The sequence below is a fragment of the Neoarius graeffei genome, chromosome 14 (genome assembly GCF_027579695.1).
Source record: "Neoarius graeffei isolate fNeoGra1 chromosome 14, fNeoGra1.pri, whole genome shotgun sequence".
In the NCBI taxonomy this organism is placed as follows: Eukaryota; Metazoa; Chordata; class Actinopteri; order Siluriformes; family Ariidae; genus Neoarius; species Neoarius graeffei.
This window is the reverse complement of record NC_083582.1, coordinates 71,361,352-71,380,282: the sequence shown is the minus strand read 5'-3', so window position 1 is coordinate 71,380,282 and position 18,931 is coordinate 71,361,352. Positions and strand designations below refer to the sequence as shown.

The following is an 18,931-nucleotide window of genomic DNA, read 5'->3' as shown; positions in this document are numbered from 1 at the left end:
ACAGAATATTACATCTGTTTTCTAAAAATGAAGCCGTTTCTTCAATCTTTGATTTGTAATATCTCAAGAACGGATAAACATATTTTAATTCTGTAAAATGTATGTCAATTCTGAATTCATTGAAAGTAGTTTCAAGTAATTTGGATTGAATTTGAATTTTCACTGGATATGCCTAGTATAAGAATAGCCATGCTATGAGGTGTAAGAGACGGACGTAATCGACTGATATTGCATAGATGAAAATATGCAGATTGAGTGATATTATTGATAATGTGCTTCAAAGTGAAGAGTACTGTCAAGGATGATGCCCAAACTCTTAATCTGAGAGGAAGGAGAAACTATGGCTTTGCCAATAGTCAGAGAAAAGCTGTTAGGTTTGGCTGAAGTAGATTTCGTTCCAAAAAGGCGAACTTCTGGTTTGTTTGTTTTTTTCACTTCTTAAAAATTCTGTTTTTAATTCCTGTTAAAAACTCACTCGAGGAGTGATGTCGCTATTATTTTGGAAGTTGATCAGACAGCTTTAAGCAGTTTAAATTTGGCTGATTAACAACCTTAACCAATCTAAGACCAGTGAATATGTGCCATGATGTACTGTATTTCTAAAGTTATTGTCATGTTAGCTAACATTAATGGTATCGCTGCTGTTAGGTATCACTTTAGTAAATGTTTGACACCATTGCTTAGTTTCTTGTCAAAGTCAAAGTCCCTTCCATGCCAGGATCTGGTCTTCCCAGGCAGTCTCCTGTCCCAGTACTAACCAGTTCTTTGAGGAGTATGGGTGTGGCACCGATTTCCGTTTCCATAGCCTTCGACCTCTCACCTATACAGCTAGCGTTACAGTGGGGGGCGGGTCCTCTGGTAACTGCAAGAGTTTGATTTCCTCACTCACATCTGTATTGCAGCGTGCCTTGCCAGATGGCAATAGGTACCATTTTTATGATGGTATGACCCGACCCCGAGTAGAACTCGCAATCTCCTGGTCGAGAGGCGGACATGCTAACCACTAGACCAGCTCGCGATCAGTTTCTTGTCAAAGCTGCACTCATTACCATAATTAATGTCCAATTTGAATAAATTTTTCTTTCATCTGCATGGTTCTTCTTGTACTTGCACTTGATTTCATTTCATTTTCAAGTAAATAAACTGAAGAGCTTCTATTTTCTATTTTAACCTCTTTCAAGAAGGCATCGCTCCTCCTAACATTTCTTCTTCTTCTTTTTTCTCCATCTATAAGAGTCGCTTGCTTTGAGACAAAATTTCAACATAAATAAACTTTTATGGATTCTTGTTACATATTAGACATATTGGATATCTTTGCTGCAGGGGCAGCATGGTGGTGTAGTGGTTAGCACTGTTGCCTCACAGCAAGAAGGTTCTGGGTTCGTGGCCAACGAAGGGGCCTTTCTGTGTGGAGTGTGCATGTTCTCCCCGTGTTTATGTGGGTTTCCTCTGGGTGCTCTGCAGTCCAAAGACATGTAGTAGGTTAACTGGCTACTCTAAGGCCAAGTTTACATTAGACCGTATCTGTGTCGTTTTCTTCGCGGATGCACTGTCCGTTTACATTAAAACGCCTGGAAACGCCGGGAAACGGGAATTCGCCAGGGTCCACGTATTCAATCCAGATCGTGTCTGGTCCGGTGCTGTGTAAACATTGAGAATACGCAGATACGCTGTGCTGAGCTCTAGCTGGCGTCGTCATTGGACAACGTCACTGTGACATCCACCTTCCTGATTCGCTGGCGTTGGTCATGTGACGCGACCGCTGAAAAACGGCGCGGACTTCCGCCTTGTATCACCTTTCATTAAAGAGTATAAAAGTATGAAAATACTGCAAATACTGATGCAACTACTGCCCATTGTGTAGTTATGATTGTCTTTAGGCTTGCCATCCTTCCACTTGCAAGTGGTAAGTGACGCGCATGCCCGACATGCACCGAGATCACACACACACAGCGGCTCAGTCCCGAATCACAGCTCGTGCGCTCCACTCGCGCGCTCTGTGAGCTGCGCAGGGCCGGAGTGCGCACCCTCCAGAGGGCACTCGCTGTTCAGGGTGGAGTGATTTGGAGCGCAGGATGCCTGCGGAGCCGAGCGTATCCGTGTATTGGTGTTGCTGTGTGCACGCAAATCGTGTATTGGCGTTGCTGTGTGCACACTAATCGTTTTAAAAACGTTAATCTGATGATCCGCTGATACGGTCTAATGTAAACCCCACCTAAATTGTCCATAGGTGTGAATGGTTAGGCTACAATTGGGGTTGTACAAGATAGTGCATGCTTAGTGCCCTGATAGATTGGGGAGGGTTGTGTCAGGAAGGGCATCCGGTGTACAACTTATGCCAAATCAAATATGTCGAACAGATCCGCTCTGGTGACCCTAAACGTACAGGCGCAGTCAAAAGAAGAAGAAGATATTTCTGCTGCAGCTCCTGATACAAAGTCTTCTCTCAGTATAATTAAAAAGTATGCAGTTATCGACTTGACAGGCTCTGACGCTTTTTGACCTGTATCGTTTTCATTTTGCAGGATTATTCGCACTAAAGTTCAACAACAATACCATCCTTCTCCTGACGGAACGTCTCTCACGACACCAGGACACACTATAGGTGAGATCATCCTGCATTATTAGCGTATGTGTTGATATTAATGTTTACCACAGTTTGATTTTTTTTTAACACAGTTTAGGATTTTACATGACTAACTATGACTTGGTGTGTTCAGCTAAATTTTCTTTATAACAATCAATTTGCTTTTAAAAATACAGGCGTGCAAAAGTATGGGGGTTTTTTTCACACAAACTTTGTTATAAATTTCTATTTTATGACTTCTACATTGTCGAGTCAAAATATTACAAAAACATTTTAGAGTCCAAACGTTCATTTTTTTCCAGCACAAACTTAAATGTTACAGGAAAAAAAAAAGTTTGTGTCTGAGCAGCATATTACATATGAGACCGCTTTTCAGACTAAAAAAGAAAACATAATGAAGGCTGCTGGGTTTTTGGTGCAAAATGAAGAAGCGAGTGTGACAGTCAAAGTGTCCAGAAGCTGCAAGATGCTCAGTAAAACCTACAGCTCATTTCCTTATCAAACTGCACTCATTTTTTTTAAAGCAAAGGGTCGTCTCACACCAAATATTGACTTTGTTTTATTTATTATGGCTTACTGATTACTGTTTATAGTAATTTTTTTTAATGTTGAAACATTTCATTTCATTATTTTTTGGTCTCCAGCATTTCTTTACCCATGCCTAAGACTTTTGCACAGTACTGTATGTAGGAGCGATAGATTTTGGTCCTGTGTTGCTACAAAACTAATCATGTACAAATACAAATTCAACATAAATAAGTATGAAGAATTGATAAACTGTCTATGAATATTCATAAATTGTCTATAGGGAATCCTCAAGCAACATGTTTTTTCGCTTATTGCCCTTCTCCTGGATTCCTTTATAGTCCCCAGCACAGCATCTCCTCCAGTATCAAGTGGATCCAGTGATCCAGTGGGTTCATACTCTATCAATGGCATTCTGGGCATCCCTCGCTCCAATGGAGAGAAGAGGAAAAGAGATGATGGTAAGCACGAGTTTTCGACATGTTTTATCCTTTCCTGCTGGGTGAAGAAGTGATAAATGTAAAGATCTGGCCTGAGTTTCCCAAAAGCGTCCGACCATAAAGATCATCGTTAAATGACAGATAGACTGAGCAGCACAATGGATCACAAGGAACGCACTCTCTCTCTTTCCTGGTTAAGACGCTCTTAGCGTTAAGATGCTTTTGGTTGCGAAACCCACCTCTGACTCTTATTGATGCTTTTGGCTTTCCAAGCCATTCAGAAATCTGCAGAACTTTTTGTTAACCTTTATGTTGTAAAAGTTGCTCTAGTGGTGAAAGTACTGTAGCAGGCATGCTGGATTTTCATCTTTATATATATTTATTTTCTTTGCCGCAAAAACAAAAATCAGAGCTTTTTTTTTTGACAAGAAGCATTTCAAAAAACAGTTTAATAGAATTAATAATTACCAATTTGTCTATTTACATGTTTTTTTTTTTTTTAAGAAATAAGTGGTCAAAGCTTTTTTATATAGTTTTAGGATTTCTTCTTCGGCTTCAAATATTTGCATGTTCAATTTTGCTGGGAAAGATTAAATCTAGATAAAGTACTGCTAAATAATCTATACTTACTGCTACAGTACTTGAAGCATATGTGGTTTTGTGTCCCACGTCTTTCTCTATTCAAATGAATAGACTTAGTTCACAAATCAGAACTAAAGGGATTTTTTTTTGTCTTTTATAGACTGCAGTAGCATTAAGTATAATGGATTTTTCTTTCTATAATGGCATGCCAAAGTCATGTTTTACTCTTGATGCAGTTATCGCCGGACCGAAAAAGTTTTTTCATGTTTTTGGAGACGTGTTCATTTTTGTTAAAAATAAAACACATGACCTTTGTCTGTCTGTCTGTCTGTCTGTATGCTGGATGTTCTCTTGTCGGTCTAGAAGTATGAGGAAGAGTGATGATGATGATGATGATGATATGAATTTTAGTTCTGAGGCTGTGATCTCAGCTAATGGTTGATCTACTCTACTCTGCTGTGATTTGATTAAAAGCTCTTCAGTAATTGCAAGTCAGACAATTCAATGAAAACAAGACTTGTGAGTCTCAAGAATCCATTCAGCATTAGGACATCAAATGATATTTTCTGTATTAAAACAGCACATATACACACTTCAAGTTTGTGTGAGACAGTGCTCTTTAAAACCTAGTCACAGATATCTCTGTAGATACCTCTTTAGTTGGGAAGAATCCAGAGCTTGAATACATCCAGTCCAAACAACCTTCTACTTCTTCTATGTTGTACTGTGAACAGTCTGTTTCAGGCACATGGTGGCGAGTGGAAAGTTTAATAAGGTAGACAGGTACATACTATTAAGTCATTCATCCAACCATCCATCCATTAGCCATAACTGCTTATCCTGTGCAGGGTCGCAGGCAAGCTGGAGCCTATCCCAGCTGACTATAGGTGAGAGGCGGGGTACACCCTGGACAAGTCGCCAGATCATCTCAGGGCTGACACATAGAGACAAACAGCAATTCACACTCACATTCACACCTACGGTCAATTTAGAGCCACCAATTAGCCTAACCTAGTCTGGCTAACGCAACTTCAAAGTTCGCAACAGCCCCCCGTATTGTGTCACACTTAGGATGGGCGGGCCCAGGCTAAGCCTAACCTGCATGTCTTTGGACTGTGGGGGAATCCGGAGCACCCGGAGGAAACTCACACAGACATGGGGAGAACATGCAAACTCCGCACAGAAAGGCCCCCGTCGGCCACTGGGCTCAAACCCAGAACCTTCTTGCTGTGAGGTGACAGTGCAAACCACTACACCACCATACCGCCTATACTATTAAGTCCCATCTTAAATTTAATCAATGGATATAGCTTGTTATAATCTTCGATAGATAGATAGATAGATAGATAGATAGATAGATAGATAGATAGATAGATAGATAGATAGATAATCAATTCAATTTATATAGTGCCTTTCTCACACCCAAGGTTGCTTTACAATTAGGGGGAAAAATAAAAAAATAAAAATAAAAAAAGACAGTCCACCAAGAGAGGGTCAGGATGTAATTCCAATGGTGTAGCTACCACAGTCCCACCAGGCACATGAAGATAAATCCCACACCACATATAGATAGATAGATAGATAGATAGATAGATAGATAGATAGATAGATAGATAGATAGATAGATAGATAGATAGATAGATAGATAGATAGATAGATAGATAGATAGATTTATTAAAGTAAAATTATATGCAAGTAGGGCAATATACTAATGTACAATTGAACTAAATCCATGAAACTAAAACCAAGGATAGCATAACAAAGTGTAAAACACTTATTTCCATTGTGGCTCTAAGAAAAGTTTCAGGATGGCGCTATGTTGACTGTCTCATGTTGACTGTCTAATAATGGAATTAAGTGTATTATCAATGCTAATTTCTACAAATGGCACATGAGTAGAATAATAAAAAACTTTCATGGCACCAATAAATAAATAAATAAATAAATTTCTGGCTAAACATGGATATAAAAGGCAAGATACAATAGTATTATAATGCACCCAAGAGTAGCACCATGTACTGTAGTTGAGCATCACAGAAGGATCACATGAAGAACCCTATCGCAGAACATGCAGAAGGAACTTGTTGGTAGGTGGTTCCACTCAGCCATAGTTCTTGGCAGAAATGAGTATTTGTAACAATCCGTTTTAGTAATGACGTGAGAAAAGGAGATAGCTGACAATATCCTTGTGTATATTCCTTACATTTTTTTTTTTAGTTTGATACTGGTCAGAATCAATAACCATGAAATTTTGGATTGATTTATACTGGAGTGTGAGTCTGGATGCAGCCTGATGATCTTCAAGAGATTTCCAGCCCAGTTTAGTGATCATACATGAGACACTACGAGTTCATCTCATGTCTTTGCAGACGAATCTGGCTGCCCTACGTTGCACTGCTTCTACTTTGTTTTTATATCAACCAGATCAGATCATAATGAATCTAATGACTAATTTGAGTTTTGCAAAAAAAAAGCAAACTTGATCACACCCAAGTGCTGTTATTTTCCTCCATGAGGTCATTCTTTATGCAAGGTTTCAGTGCTATAGTGTGATCTGATGTTCCTATGTACAGGGGGTATATGGCTTACTGTATGTCGCCCATAGCTGCTAAATCACCTCAAAGAATCGCACAGCGCTCAGTGTGAAGCTAATGCATACAGCAGATGCATTTAGCAAGCGTATGGTACAGAGAGATGGGAAAGAGGTCATTCGCCTGCTTAGAGTATCAGTCACTATGGGATGCTTCCATTTGTTCTGTCTCGGTTGGGCACGGCAAGAGGCAAGGGCACAGCGCCACATTATAGCTGAACCACGGAAATGATGGGCGCTTGGAGACTGGAGATGTGTGTGTGTGTGTGTGTGTGTGTGTGTGTCCCATGTGCTAGAAGATGACTGACTGTTTCAGGGGTTTTCCTCCTTCTGAAATGACCCTCCTGATGGGAGCCTATTTTCTTGATTTAAGTATCGGTACAGAGGAAATGGGGAGAAAGAGTAATGGGAGGATAGAGAAGAGAAAGTACGAGGTGGGGGGGTGGGGAGAGGCTTTATATTCTATACATTTTATGTACGTCGACATGAGCAAGACACACGAGCAAGAGTATGAACATTTTTAAAAGACTTAATTAAAATATTATATTCAAATATATTTGCACACAAGGATGAGTTTAAGGAAGAGTGTGAGCTCGTTATTATCCACAGTTCCTTAAAGTTTAGGAGATTAAATTAAATTCATTGCGTATCTAAAATGTAATTATATTTCGTCGTGAAAAGCATCCAACCAGTGTCTGCTCTGTTTATGAAAGAGACGACAAGACATGCTATGGTTGGAGACGAAGCTATTTCTCCTGGTTATTAGATCAATATAATGTTTCTAATACGCCTTCAAACTACAAAGTCAGTGTTGAGTCAGAGCTGCCCCAACGTATTTCCTAACACGAGACTGTCAGCAGTACTGAGAGAGAGAGAGAGAGAGAGAGAGAGAGAGAGAGAGCATTTCCAAATGGAGGGAGAGTAGAGAGAAACATAACACTGAGCTGTACTCAGAGAAAACCCTGCTGAGGGTTAAGAGTCGCCGTGTCAGCTACAGCATAATAGATAGTGTTAGCGGTGGCGTCAGTTTGTTTTTAGCCTGCACCGTGGCATGGTGCCAGGCCGAGGCATCAGCTGTTGCTGTCTTTACAGTAGGGCTGAATTCAGCAGCAGGCTCGGAGTCCAGCTCCTCTTAGCCACACAGTGATGAGATAATGTGCCATGACATGCGTTTATGTACGCCATAGCTCTGCCAGGGATGGCCACAGGGACACAGGTGTCAGCTTGGCTATTAATCTGCCACTGCCACTGGATTACTGCAAATTAAAAGCAGTGAGATGGAGAGAGATCGTGAGAGAGAGAAAGAGAGAGAGAGAGAGAGATCTGCTGTGAGTCTGCTCCCGTGGCTGTCCGAGCAGCGAGATGGAAGTGACATTTAAGGGAATTTGCAATTCCGCTGAGAAAAGTAATTACCTCACAAATTAACGCCTACCATCCATACTGCTCCCCCAACCCCTCCACTAGTACCTCATATCACAAAAATTACTGTACTGCTGCCTCATACGCTCTGGCTATTAAGGAGATGAAAGATCACACCGGTCACCCTTACACACGGTGCAGCATGGCTTCACACACTCTAAGTACTATGCAACTCTTTTCCTGCCTGGATATACTATAGGTAGACTTCATATCTGACAAGGAAAGGTGTGCTGGTGTCTTTATCACTTTGATCAACCGCATTATGAAAAGGATTAATGTTACATACATGAAACCAGAACAGGATTCATTGTGCTGCTGCTGCTGCTGCTAGAGCATGTTTTAATGTGGCTCTAATGTTTCAATTCATTCATTTATGCCACTTATCCATTGCAGGTCATGGGTTGGGTTTGGGTTGCTGGAGCCAATCCCAGTTGATATTGGGCAAGAGGTGGGGCACAACCTGGACAGATCACGAATCTATCATAACACAGCTATACACACCTACAGGCAATTTAGAGTAGCTGGTTGACATAATCCGCATGTCTTTAGACTGTTGGAGGAAACCGAATAAAGGCCCTGGTTGACCAGCAGGTTCAAACCCAGAATTTGTTTGCTGTGAGGTGATAGTGTGAACCGCTGCACCATATTACTGCCCTCTCTCAAACACAGCTTTGTATAAATCCAGATGTAGATTTAGTTCACTAATGAGCAAGTAGGGCTGCGAGCTGGCCTAGTGGTTAGTTAGCATGTCCATCTCTCGATTGTGAGTTCTATTCACGATCGGGTTATACCAAAAACCATCACTTGTGCATTTGAAAACGTCCTTGTAGTGCAAGTATGGGAGTACAATGTATGAATCAGTCTTTTTCCCTGAGCAAGCTCGCCATACAGAAGATCCTTGGGGATCCTACTGTCAGCCATTCGAACCACGTGACCCATCCAACACATACGTCTGTGCTTCAAGATGCTAAACACTGATGTGGAACCTGTGCATTCCAAGACTGAGTTGTTTGGGATAACAAGAGTGCTCTGAGAGTACAATATCCCCCATTATAATATAATGCAAATTAAATTGCAATATGCATATTACTGTCCTATAACAAAGCCTTTTGCCAAGTTTTGTGAAATTCCTCCAAAAATTGTGAGAGGAGTTGATTTCAGGCTGATCATGCGTTGCATGTGCAGCAAGCTTTTTATGCCACCGGCTTGCAGGGCCTGTCATGGCAACCCTCTTTGTTTATCCGGGCTTGGGGACCGGCACGTTGCATATGATGTATATGCTTTATACTGTATCCCCTACTCAAAGACTAAAATGTCCCTGTCAAAGTCAGAACCATCTTATACACCTCCATACTCAGACCAATCCTCACATATGGACATGAAGCTTAGGCATTAAACTCCAAAACCACAAGTAAGCTCAATGCTGCCAAAATGAGTGTTAAGAATCATAAAAGGGGTGACCCATTTGGACAGAGTGAGGAATGACGACATAAGGAAGGACTTGAACGTACTTGGTATAGTAGAGGTCATAGAGCAAAGACAACTGAGAAGGTTTGGCCACTTGAGAAGAATGGATGAAAACAGTCTCCCACTGAAGTACTACGGTACCACTACAAGCCTGAAGGTCCCAGGCTGGTGGGAAGGCTGCAGATAAGATGGACAGATAACATCAAAACAGCTCTGGAGAAAAGGGGAAAAACCTTGAAGAAAGTGGAAGAGGAGGAACTGACTGGCAGAAATGCTTGAGTAAAAGGCCAATCAACTGACAAGCACTTAAGTGCTTACCTTGCGTAGGGTGAGAAAGTTGATTTCAGAAGGTGAGAACCCTTTCCGGGACGGACAGACAGACTAGACGGACTTCACCACGACATAATCCCCCTTCGGGCCTTTCAGCCAGCGGGGGATAAAAATGGTACCTACTGCCATCTGGAAAGGCACACTGCAATGCAGATGTGAGTGGGGAGTCAAACTCTTGAGATTACCAGAGGACCGGCCCCCCACTGTAACCTGAGCTGTATAGGCAAGAGGTGGCGATCAGTGCCACCCAATGCACCTTAACGGCCTGGTTAGTACTGGGATGGGAGACTGCCTGGGAAGCCCAGGTCCTGGAATAGGAAGGACTTTGACTTTTTTTGAATGAGCAAAGCAGGGGCAATGGTGGCAATAAAACTCCTTGAGATGACATCAGGAAAAAAGTCTTGAGACAAACCAGACTCAAAAGAAAACCTGTGGTCTTCTGGGTTTATGAATCAGTACTCTTCTACAGCTGTATACTGGAAGATCAAACAATACTGAGTGTGTTTTAAAGGATGTTTATTATTGTGAATAGGAGTGATGAGTTGAACACAGCACAGATTTTATGATAAATCAGCAGCAGCTGAATTAATTTACAAATTAAATCATGCAAATTTGTAACAAAATGAAATAGAAATCGTGAAATGTACAGTTAGGCTTTGGATTGGAGGTAGCGCTCAAACCGCTTCATTCACATTAAAAACAGAATCCAACCAACATCCATCTCACTCTTAAATTACAATAAGTGTATCAGGTTCAGAGGGCAGGGCTTGTTAGAAAATGTACATTGAGGATTTTAAAGCATGTACAGTATAAGGGGACAGCATGGTGGTGTAGTGGTTAGCACTGTCGTGTCACAGCAAGAAGGTTCTGGGTTTGAGCCCAGTAGCCAACAGGGGGCCTTTCTATGTGAAGTTTGCATGTTCTTCCCATGTCTGTGTGGGTTTCCTCTGGGTGCTCTGGTTTCCCCCAAAGACATGCAGTTAGGTTAACTGGTTATTCTAAATTGTTCATCAGTGTGTGTGAGTGCACAGAAAGGAACTGGTCACCCTACTGCTACAATTCTGGCCAAGTCAACCAACCATGGTTCACCTCAAGCCCAGATCAGGTTTGGCAGTGACGACAGTACAAGGAGGAGCTTTCTGGTTTTTTATCCATGACCTCCAGTATGTATGAGACAACAAATTATTTAGATTTATTGGATAAATATTTTTGAGGGCGGCACGGTGGTGTAGTGGTTAGCGCTGTCGCCTCACAGCAAGAAGGTCCTGGGTTCGAGCCCCGGGGCCGACGAGGGCCTTTCTGTGTGGAGTTTGCATGTTCTCCCCGTGTCCGCGTGGGTTTCCTCTGGGTGCTCCGGTTTCCCCCACAGTCCAAAGGCATGCAGGTTAGGTTAACTGGTGACTCTAAATTGACCGTAGGTGTGAATGTGAGTGTGAATGGTTGTCTGTGTCTATGTGTCAGCCCTGTGATGACCTGGCGACTTGTCCAGGGTGTACCCCGCCTTTCGCCCGTAGTCAGCTGGGATAGGCTCCAGCTTGCCTGCGACCCTGTAGAAGGATAAAGTGGCTAGAGATAATGAGATGAGAATGAGATATTTTTGACTCACTTTCATCATGAAAGTTCATTTGTATATTTCTAAAGAAGCATTTGAAGACTCTTATTGTCCTCATTAAAGCACTAAAACAAAGATGAAGTAGAATGAAGTAAACAGTTAAAATCCATTCAGAGAATTGCAGTGGGTAGGAACACAACAGGAAATTGCAAACCTGGTTTCATTGCTCAACTCTTATTGCATAGTACTGTAAATTTCTCATCTCATCTCATTATCTCTAGCCGCTTTATCCTGTTCTACAGGGTCGCAGGCAAGCTGGAGCCTATCCCAGCTGACTACGGGTGAAAGGCGGGGTACACCCTGGACAAGTCGCCAGGTCATCACAGGGCTGACACATAGACACAGACAACCATTCACACTCACATTCACACCTACGGTCAATTTAGAGTCACCAGTTAACCTAACCTGCATGTCTTTGGACTGTGGGGGAAACCGGAGCAGCCGGAGGAAACCCACGTGGACATGGGGAGAACATGCAAACTCCACACAGAAAGGCCCTCGCCGGCCACTGGGCTCGAACCCGGACCTTCTTGCTGTGAGGCGACAGCGCTAACCACTACACCACCGTGCCGCCTACTGTAAATTTATTTACACAAATACTGTAGATATATATAATTATTCTATCCACATTCAACAAGGTGGTACAAAAGATCAGAAAGGTGTTATTGTAATAATCGGACAAAAGCCTGGACAAGAGTCGGCTTACACGACTGAGAAAAGACAGTGACCCCCACCACAACATCAGCACCTCCCTAAATCCAAAGCTTCCTTCCCTATCCAGTCTTTGAGGAAGGACAATAGGGGAAACGGGTGGGGATGTGGGAGACCCTTCTGTCCCCATCAGTGCCTGCGTGGATTACACATTCCTCTCCAGGTCCAGGGTTGCTGGGCAGTCTGGGCACCCGTGGAGTTTGGTCTACATTGGGAGCCTCGATATTACACTCTCTCTTTCTCTTTCTCTCATTCTCCCTCTCTCTTGTTTTGCTCATGTAAATATGTAAAAAAAAAAAAGAACACATCAGTTGTGAGAAAAATAAATGGATGAAAAAATATTTAAGCAGTTTGCTCCAGGCTGGATTATAGTTTGTGAGTTTGTGTTCAGTATTTAAAGTAGTAAATTTGTGATAAGGACAAGTGATTTCACATACAGTGTGAATTTTTAAATAAATAGTAACGGCCATGTTTCAACAAAAACACTCAATGCCATAAGCAAGGAATTACTTGTAATATTTATAATTATTCTATCCACATATGAGCAAATGCGCACTCTGATTGGCTACTCTACTACTAGGCTATCAGCTCATATACCGTGAGTAGAGAAAAAACAAAATGGCGGTGCGTGTTGCTGAAGCAACCGAGGACGAAATAAAAACTCTACTCGAAAACATGCCCCCCCCCCAAAAAAAAGCAATAAAATATAGAATAAAAGTATTTGATGGTAAGAACATATCTTTTTTTTATTTTTCATTAATTATTATATTTGCATTTTTCACAAATTGCTCCTGTCATTTCGCCGGTTTGTTTACATTTTAAGCAGGAATGATTTTGTAGGACGTTTTGTATAAAGTTTTAATTTCTCGAATTTGCAAAAAATAAAAATAAAAATGCTCTGTTTCTCAAAATCCAGTGAATGTGGATAGAATAAAACAGTTATTCCACTCAATCTTGTCGTACATGGCGTATAGCTATTGGCTCATGTACGATTGGATTTCATGGAAAAACTGTTAAATAGCCTACATAGGTAATTTTAAGCACTATTTTAAGAAACAAATAATAATTTTATACATTTACAACATAGTGAAAGCTTCATGACATGTTATTTCTCCAAAGTTTGTTTCTTTAGTTTGGCACTAGAACTGCGAAGTTGAAGTAGCTAACAAAATAGATATTTTTTATAGCCACCGGATTAACTTGCCTAAATGACCACACACTCACCACACACCACACTTAGGAGTTAGTAACACAAACAGACTTGTTTACAACACTGTGCAAAAGTCTTAGGTGGGGTTTACATTAGACCGTATCAGCGGATCATCAGATTAACGTTTTTTTTTTAAAGATATTTTTTTGGGCTTTTTGCACCTTTATTGGATAGGACAGTGTAGAGACAGGAAATGAGCGGGAGAGAGAGAGACGGGAAGGGATCGGGAAATGACCTCGGGCCGGAATCGAACCCGGGTCGCCCGCATTCATGGTATGGCGCCTTAACCACCTGAGCCACAACGCCCCCACAGATTAACGTTTTTAAAACGATTTGCGTGCACACAGCAACACCAATACACGGATACGCTCAGCTCCGCAGGCATCCTGCGCTCCAAATCACTCCGCCCTGAACAGCGAGTGCCCTCTGGAGGGTGCGCACTCCGGCCCTGCGCAGCTCACAGAGCGCGCGAGTGAAGTGCACAAGCAATGATTCGGGACTGAGCCGCTGTGTGTGTGATCCCAGCGCATATCACTTACCACTTGCAAGTGGAAGGATGGCAAGCCTAAAGACAATCATAACTACACAATGGGCAGTATTTGCATCAGTATTTGCAGTATTTTCATACTTTTATACTCTTTAATGAAAGGTGATACAAGGCGGAAGTCCGCGCCGTTTTTCAGCAGTCGCATCACATGACCAACGCCAGCGAATCAGGAAGGTGGATGTCACAGTGACGTTGTCCAATGACGACGCCAGCTAGAGCTCAGCACAGCGTATCCGCGTATCCGCGTATTCTCAATGTTTACACAGCACCGGACCTGACACGATCTGGATTGAATACGTGGACCCTGGCGGATTCCCGTTTCCCGGCATTTCCAGGCGTTTTAATGTAAACGGACAGTGCATCCGCGAAGAAAACGAGACAGATACGGTCTAATGTAAACTTGGCCTTAGACACCCTTTTTTTTTCAAACAAACTTTGTTATAGATTTCTACTTGAAACGTTTTAAAGATTACATTTCAAGATAAAGTGTAGCTAGAGTGAGCTGGGACAAACTACAGTACTGTGTAAAAGTCTTTTTTTTCATACAAACTTTGCTAAACATTTCTATTTTATGGCTTCTACATTATCGAGTCAGTACAAAAACATTTTAGAGTCCAAACATTCATTTTCCAGTACAAAATTAAATGTTACAGAAAAAAAAGTTTGTATCTGAGCAGCATATTACACAAGAGAGCACTTTTCAGAGTAAAACAGAAAACATAATGAAGGCTACTGGGTTTTGGTGCAAAATGAAAAAGTGAGTTTAACAGTCAAAGTGTCCAGAAGAACTGGGGCTGGTTCTGGAAGATGCTCAGTAAAACCTACAGCTCATTTCCGCATCAAACTACACTCACTGGACCTCAGACTACTATTTTTTTTCTCAAAGCAAAGGGTCGTCTCACACAAAATATTGACTTTGTTTCATTTATTATGGCTTACTGATTACTGTTTATAGTATTTTTTTAATGTTGAAACATTTAATTTCATTATTTTAAAGCCATTTTTGGTCAACATTTCTTTACATGTGCCTAAGACTTTTGCACAGGACTGTATGTGGTTTCTGATAGTGTATGAAAATGGACAAAAGAATGCTGCATAGCTAAAAACAGTTAGCAGCTACAGTAGCTTGAAGCACAAATTGTACGTTAGAGGATAAAGTTGGGATAGTTAATATGTAATAGTTTAATTTCATTCATCCATAATTTAGGGCAGCATGCTGGTGTAGTGGTTAGTACTGTCACCTCCCAGCAAGCAGGTTCTGGGTTTAAATCAGTCAGTTGACCGGGGCCTTTCTGTATGTTCTCCTTGTACCTGCATGGGTTTCCTCTGGGTGCTCTAGTTTCCTCACTCAGTCCAAAAACATACGATTTAAGTCAACTGGCTACTCTAAATTACCCATTGGTGTGAATGGTTGTACGTCTCTCTGTTATAGACCTACAGTATATGGATGACCTGCCCAGGCTGTACCCTGGCGCTTGTCCAATGACAGCTGGGATTAGGTCCAGTTCGCAGATAGTAGGAAATTAACAAATGGATGAATACTTGAATCCATCCATCCATTATCTGTAGCCGCTTATCCTGTCCTACAGGGTTGTGGGCAAGCTGGAGCCTATCCCAGCTGACTATGGGCGAGAGGCAGGGTACACCCTGGACAAGTTGCCAGGTTATCGCAGGGCTGACAGATAGACAATTTAGGCCACCAATTAGCCTAACCTGCATGTCTTTGGACTGTGGGGGAAACCAGAGCACCTGGAGGAAACCCGTGCAAACATGGGGAGAACATGCAAACTCCACACAGAAAGGCCCTCATCGGCTGTGAGGCGACAGTGCTAACCACTGCACCACCGTGCCGCCCTACTTGAATCCATTATTTATTAATTTATTTAAATATGGAGTTCCAAGCCAGCCTATGTACAAAAGGTATTACTGATCTGACATGCTTCTTCTTGCATAATGCCATTTCCATTTCTGGTTGAGAGTATACTGTGCGCATTTTGGCTGCCACTTCTCACCAGAGCTTTTTCTTTTTTCCCTTTGTTTTTCTTTTTGTGATTGTATGATTTGATGTTTGTTCTTTGTTTGGGTGTTTTGTCCAATGGTTGTACTGTAGCTCCAGACCCAGTTTTGGGCATCGGTTCCCTTCAGGCCTTGGTCCACTATGGGTGATGCCTGTGCTCCTTACCATGGACTGCAGTGAGCTCGTTGCTCTTTTGACATCGGGGCTGTCCAGCACTCTGTGCGGCGGTGCTTCTATGCTTGACACAGTGTTCTGAGTGATGTTGCCCGGTGGTGTCACATGGCCAATTTGAGACATACCTTCGTGCACCTTTTGGTGGGATTGTGGGCAGATACGCCACTGAAATTACATCCTGACCCTCTTTTGGTGGACTTTTTTTTCCTCTCTTCTCTAATTGTAAAATGACCTTGGGTGTGAGAAAGGCGCTATATAAATTGAAATTATTATTATTAAAAAAGGTGGCTATATGCATGCATTACATATTAGCTACATTAGACATGTCCATTATCTCCATACAAAACTACAGCAAAAAAGTGGACATCTGATACTGTATATCTTGGTTTAATGTAGTGGGGGAACATTGTGTACATTTCATTTATGTCCGAAAGATAAATTTGAAGCATTTATGTAAGTGTGTAGAATGATGTTTCAGGCACACCCGATCCCTTTCCATCAACTTCTGCCACATTTTTCGACTGCAATCTTTTCACCCCATCTATTATCATCTCTCTTCCTCTTTTCTGTCCTTTCTCCCATTCTTTCTCTCACCGAGAGGTCATGGCCTGTGGGTGTTGTGCATCCCGCAGTGTTTCAGAGCCGCTCCTGCGATCTGATAGAGTGGCCTCCCTCGTTACCTCATCTCTAATACTGCCTCACGTCAAAATGAATCCAGTGCTCACACTCGCAGATCAATACTCCAGCAGCAGGGCAGGCGAGAATGTGACTCAGAGCCGGAGGCTCAAAGCGCACAGCCAATCTGGCTCCAGGTGAAGGCTATTACATAAGCATCAATGGGGGGAAAGAATGCCAACTCCATCTCTGACAAGCCAAGGTGTTCTGGTGTCTTGATCGCTGCTTCATCAGATGCCTGATTGCCCTCCAAATCCAGAATGAAGTTGTTTAGTGTATAAAATACATACCGATTTATTGTTCCCAAACACTATGGCGATGACACAAAGGCTCACAGATTCTTACCTGAGATATAAAACACCAACTTCTCATATTTTATTCATCTAAAACATGTTATTCAGCAGCTACAATGAAACTAAGTCTGGACGGCTCCGTTTTCATCTTCGAGCACATTTTTATAGCTTTTGTGTTGGATTTGCAGAGAGACGCTCTGCTGACGATGACATTTGATAGCAGCAGTCAAAATGCCAAAGCCACATTAGCCCAAACAGTAATTGGCTCGTGTGTGTTTGTATGTGTATGTGTGGGTTTGTGTGTGGGAAGTTTGTGTCACTGGTGTGCATGACAAATGCACTTGTATTGATCAGGTTTGTGGTCCTGGCCCTGTAATGGTGGGTAATTAATGACTCCATTTGCCCCAGTGCACACTAGAGGAAACAATCTCCCTGCCATTCCATTAGGACCCACTAGAGCTGCCTACAAAGAAAGCCAGCTCAGAAATCACCACGGAGAAAAGAAAGCACACGAATAGGAAAGATTCACAAGGTAAAAGCTAATAAGACGCCTCTTCTGAGTTACAGAGTCGATTAAAATTCCTTCAAGTCCGTTCGAGCCCTCAGTCTTCTCAGTGCAATATGACATCCAGTCATCGATTTATCATAATTTGATGTCCACATGCACACCAGGTGAATGATGGGCGAGGTGCTCACGCCTGGGGTTATGTGGTGGGAAGAAGGTCACAGAGAGGAGCACAGAGGCAATAACACACTGAAATGGAACCAGCAGACAGACATGATTGATCAATTGAATTCAGCAGCGGAGAAAAGCACTGGATTAAGCTCAGCATTATAGGTGCGATGAGTCAAGCCATGATGTTCATCTCGGCTTCATTTCAAGCCTTGTCTTCTCCCCCCCCACTCTCACACACTTTCAGCCACCAATCTCTCTCTCACTACCTCACTCACACTTGGACATTCTGGCTCTCTCTTTCACAGCTGGGGCAATCGATATTGCTTGTGCATATCATACATTATCAGGCTCATGAGCCAAGGAGACAACATAATCTGGGGCAAATTTAGACTGGCAGCTCCATAGCTCCATAGGAGAGAGAAATACCATGCCAGTGTCTGTGTGTGTGTGAGGTATGTGTCTATGTGTTTGTGTGAGGAAAGCAACAAAAGCAGACACCCCTCGACTCGAAGAGAATGGCTAATCAGGTCAGCAGGTTATGTCGAGGAATTGCTGTGTTTGCAAATTGTTCTTTAACCAGTATTATCCTGGACAATAGTTCTATTTGACTGGTGTCATGACTTCATGACTATAGAAAAAGAATAAACCCAAGACATACAACTCACTGGATAAGCCGAGGAAACATTTTGATACAAACTAATTTAAATAATTATTCTATTCGCATTCACTGGATATGAGCAATCACGCACTCTGATTGGCTACTCTCCTACTAGGATATCAGCTCATATACCGTGAGTAGAGAAAAACAAAATGGCGGAGCGTGTTGTTGAACGAACTAGGATGAAATAAAAACTCTACTTGAAAACAGAACCCCCAAAAATGTTAATAAGCATTTAAAAGAAACAGAAATAGCTAAAAGAATATAGTTTTGTTTTGGGTTTTTTCTCCAATATCTCCTGTTACGCACTCCAGCCCAGTTGGTGGCAGTAATGCACCTTTAAGTTTTTGGCCAAAAAACCCTAAAGAAGGAGAAGACGACGAAGAAGAAGAAAACACCCAAAAATACAAAAAAAGCA

At 42.0% G+C, this 18,931-nt stretch overlaps 1 protein-coding gene across 3 annotated transcripts in view; it reads left to right on the top strand.

Annotated features, from left to right (window-relative positions):
* The window catches only part of pax2b (paired box 2b), a 46,154-nt gene that overhangs the window by 9,237 nt on the left and 17,986 nt on the right, over window positions 1-18,931 (top strand). For all 3 annotated transcript variants that reach the window (XM_060939078.1, XM_060939077.1, XM_060939076.1), the window contains 2 exons: window positions 2,526-2,605; window positions 3,454-3,573. In XM_060939078.1, coding sequence (XP_060795061.1) covers window positions 2,526-2,605; window positions 3,454-3,573 — 200 coding nt within the window. The remainder of the gene's footprint in view (window positions 1-2,525; window positions 2,606-3,453; window positions 3,574-18,931) is intronic.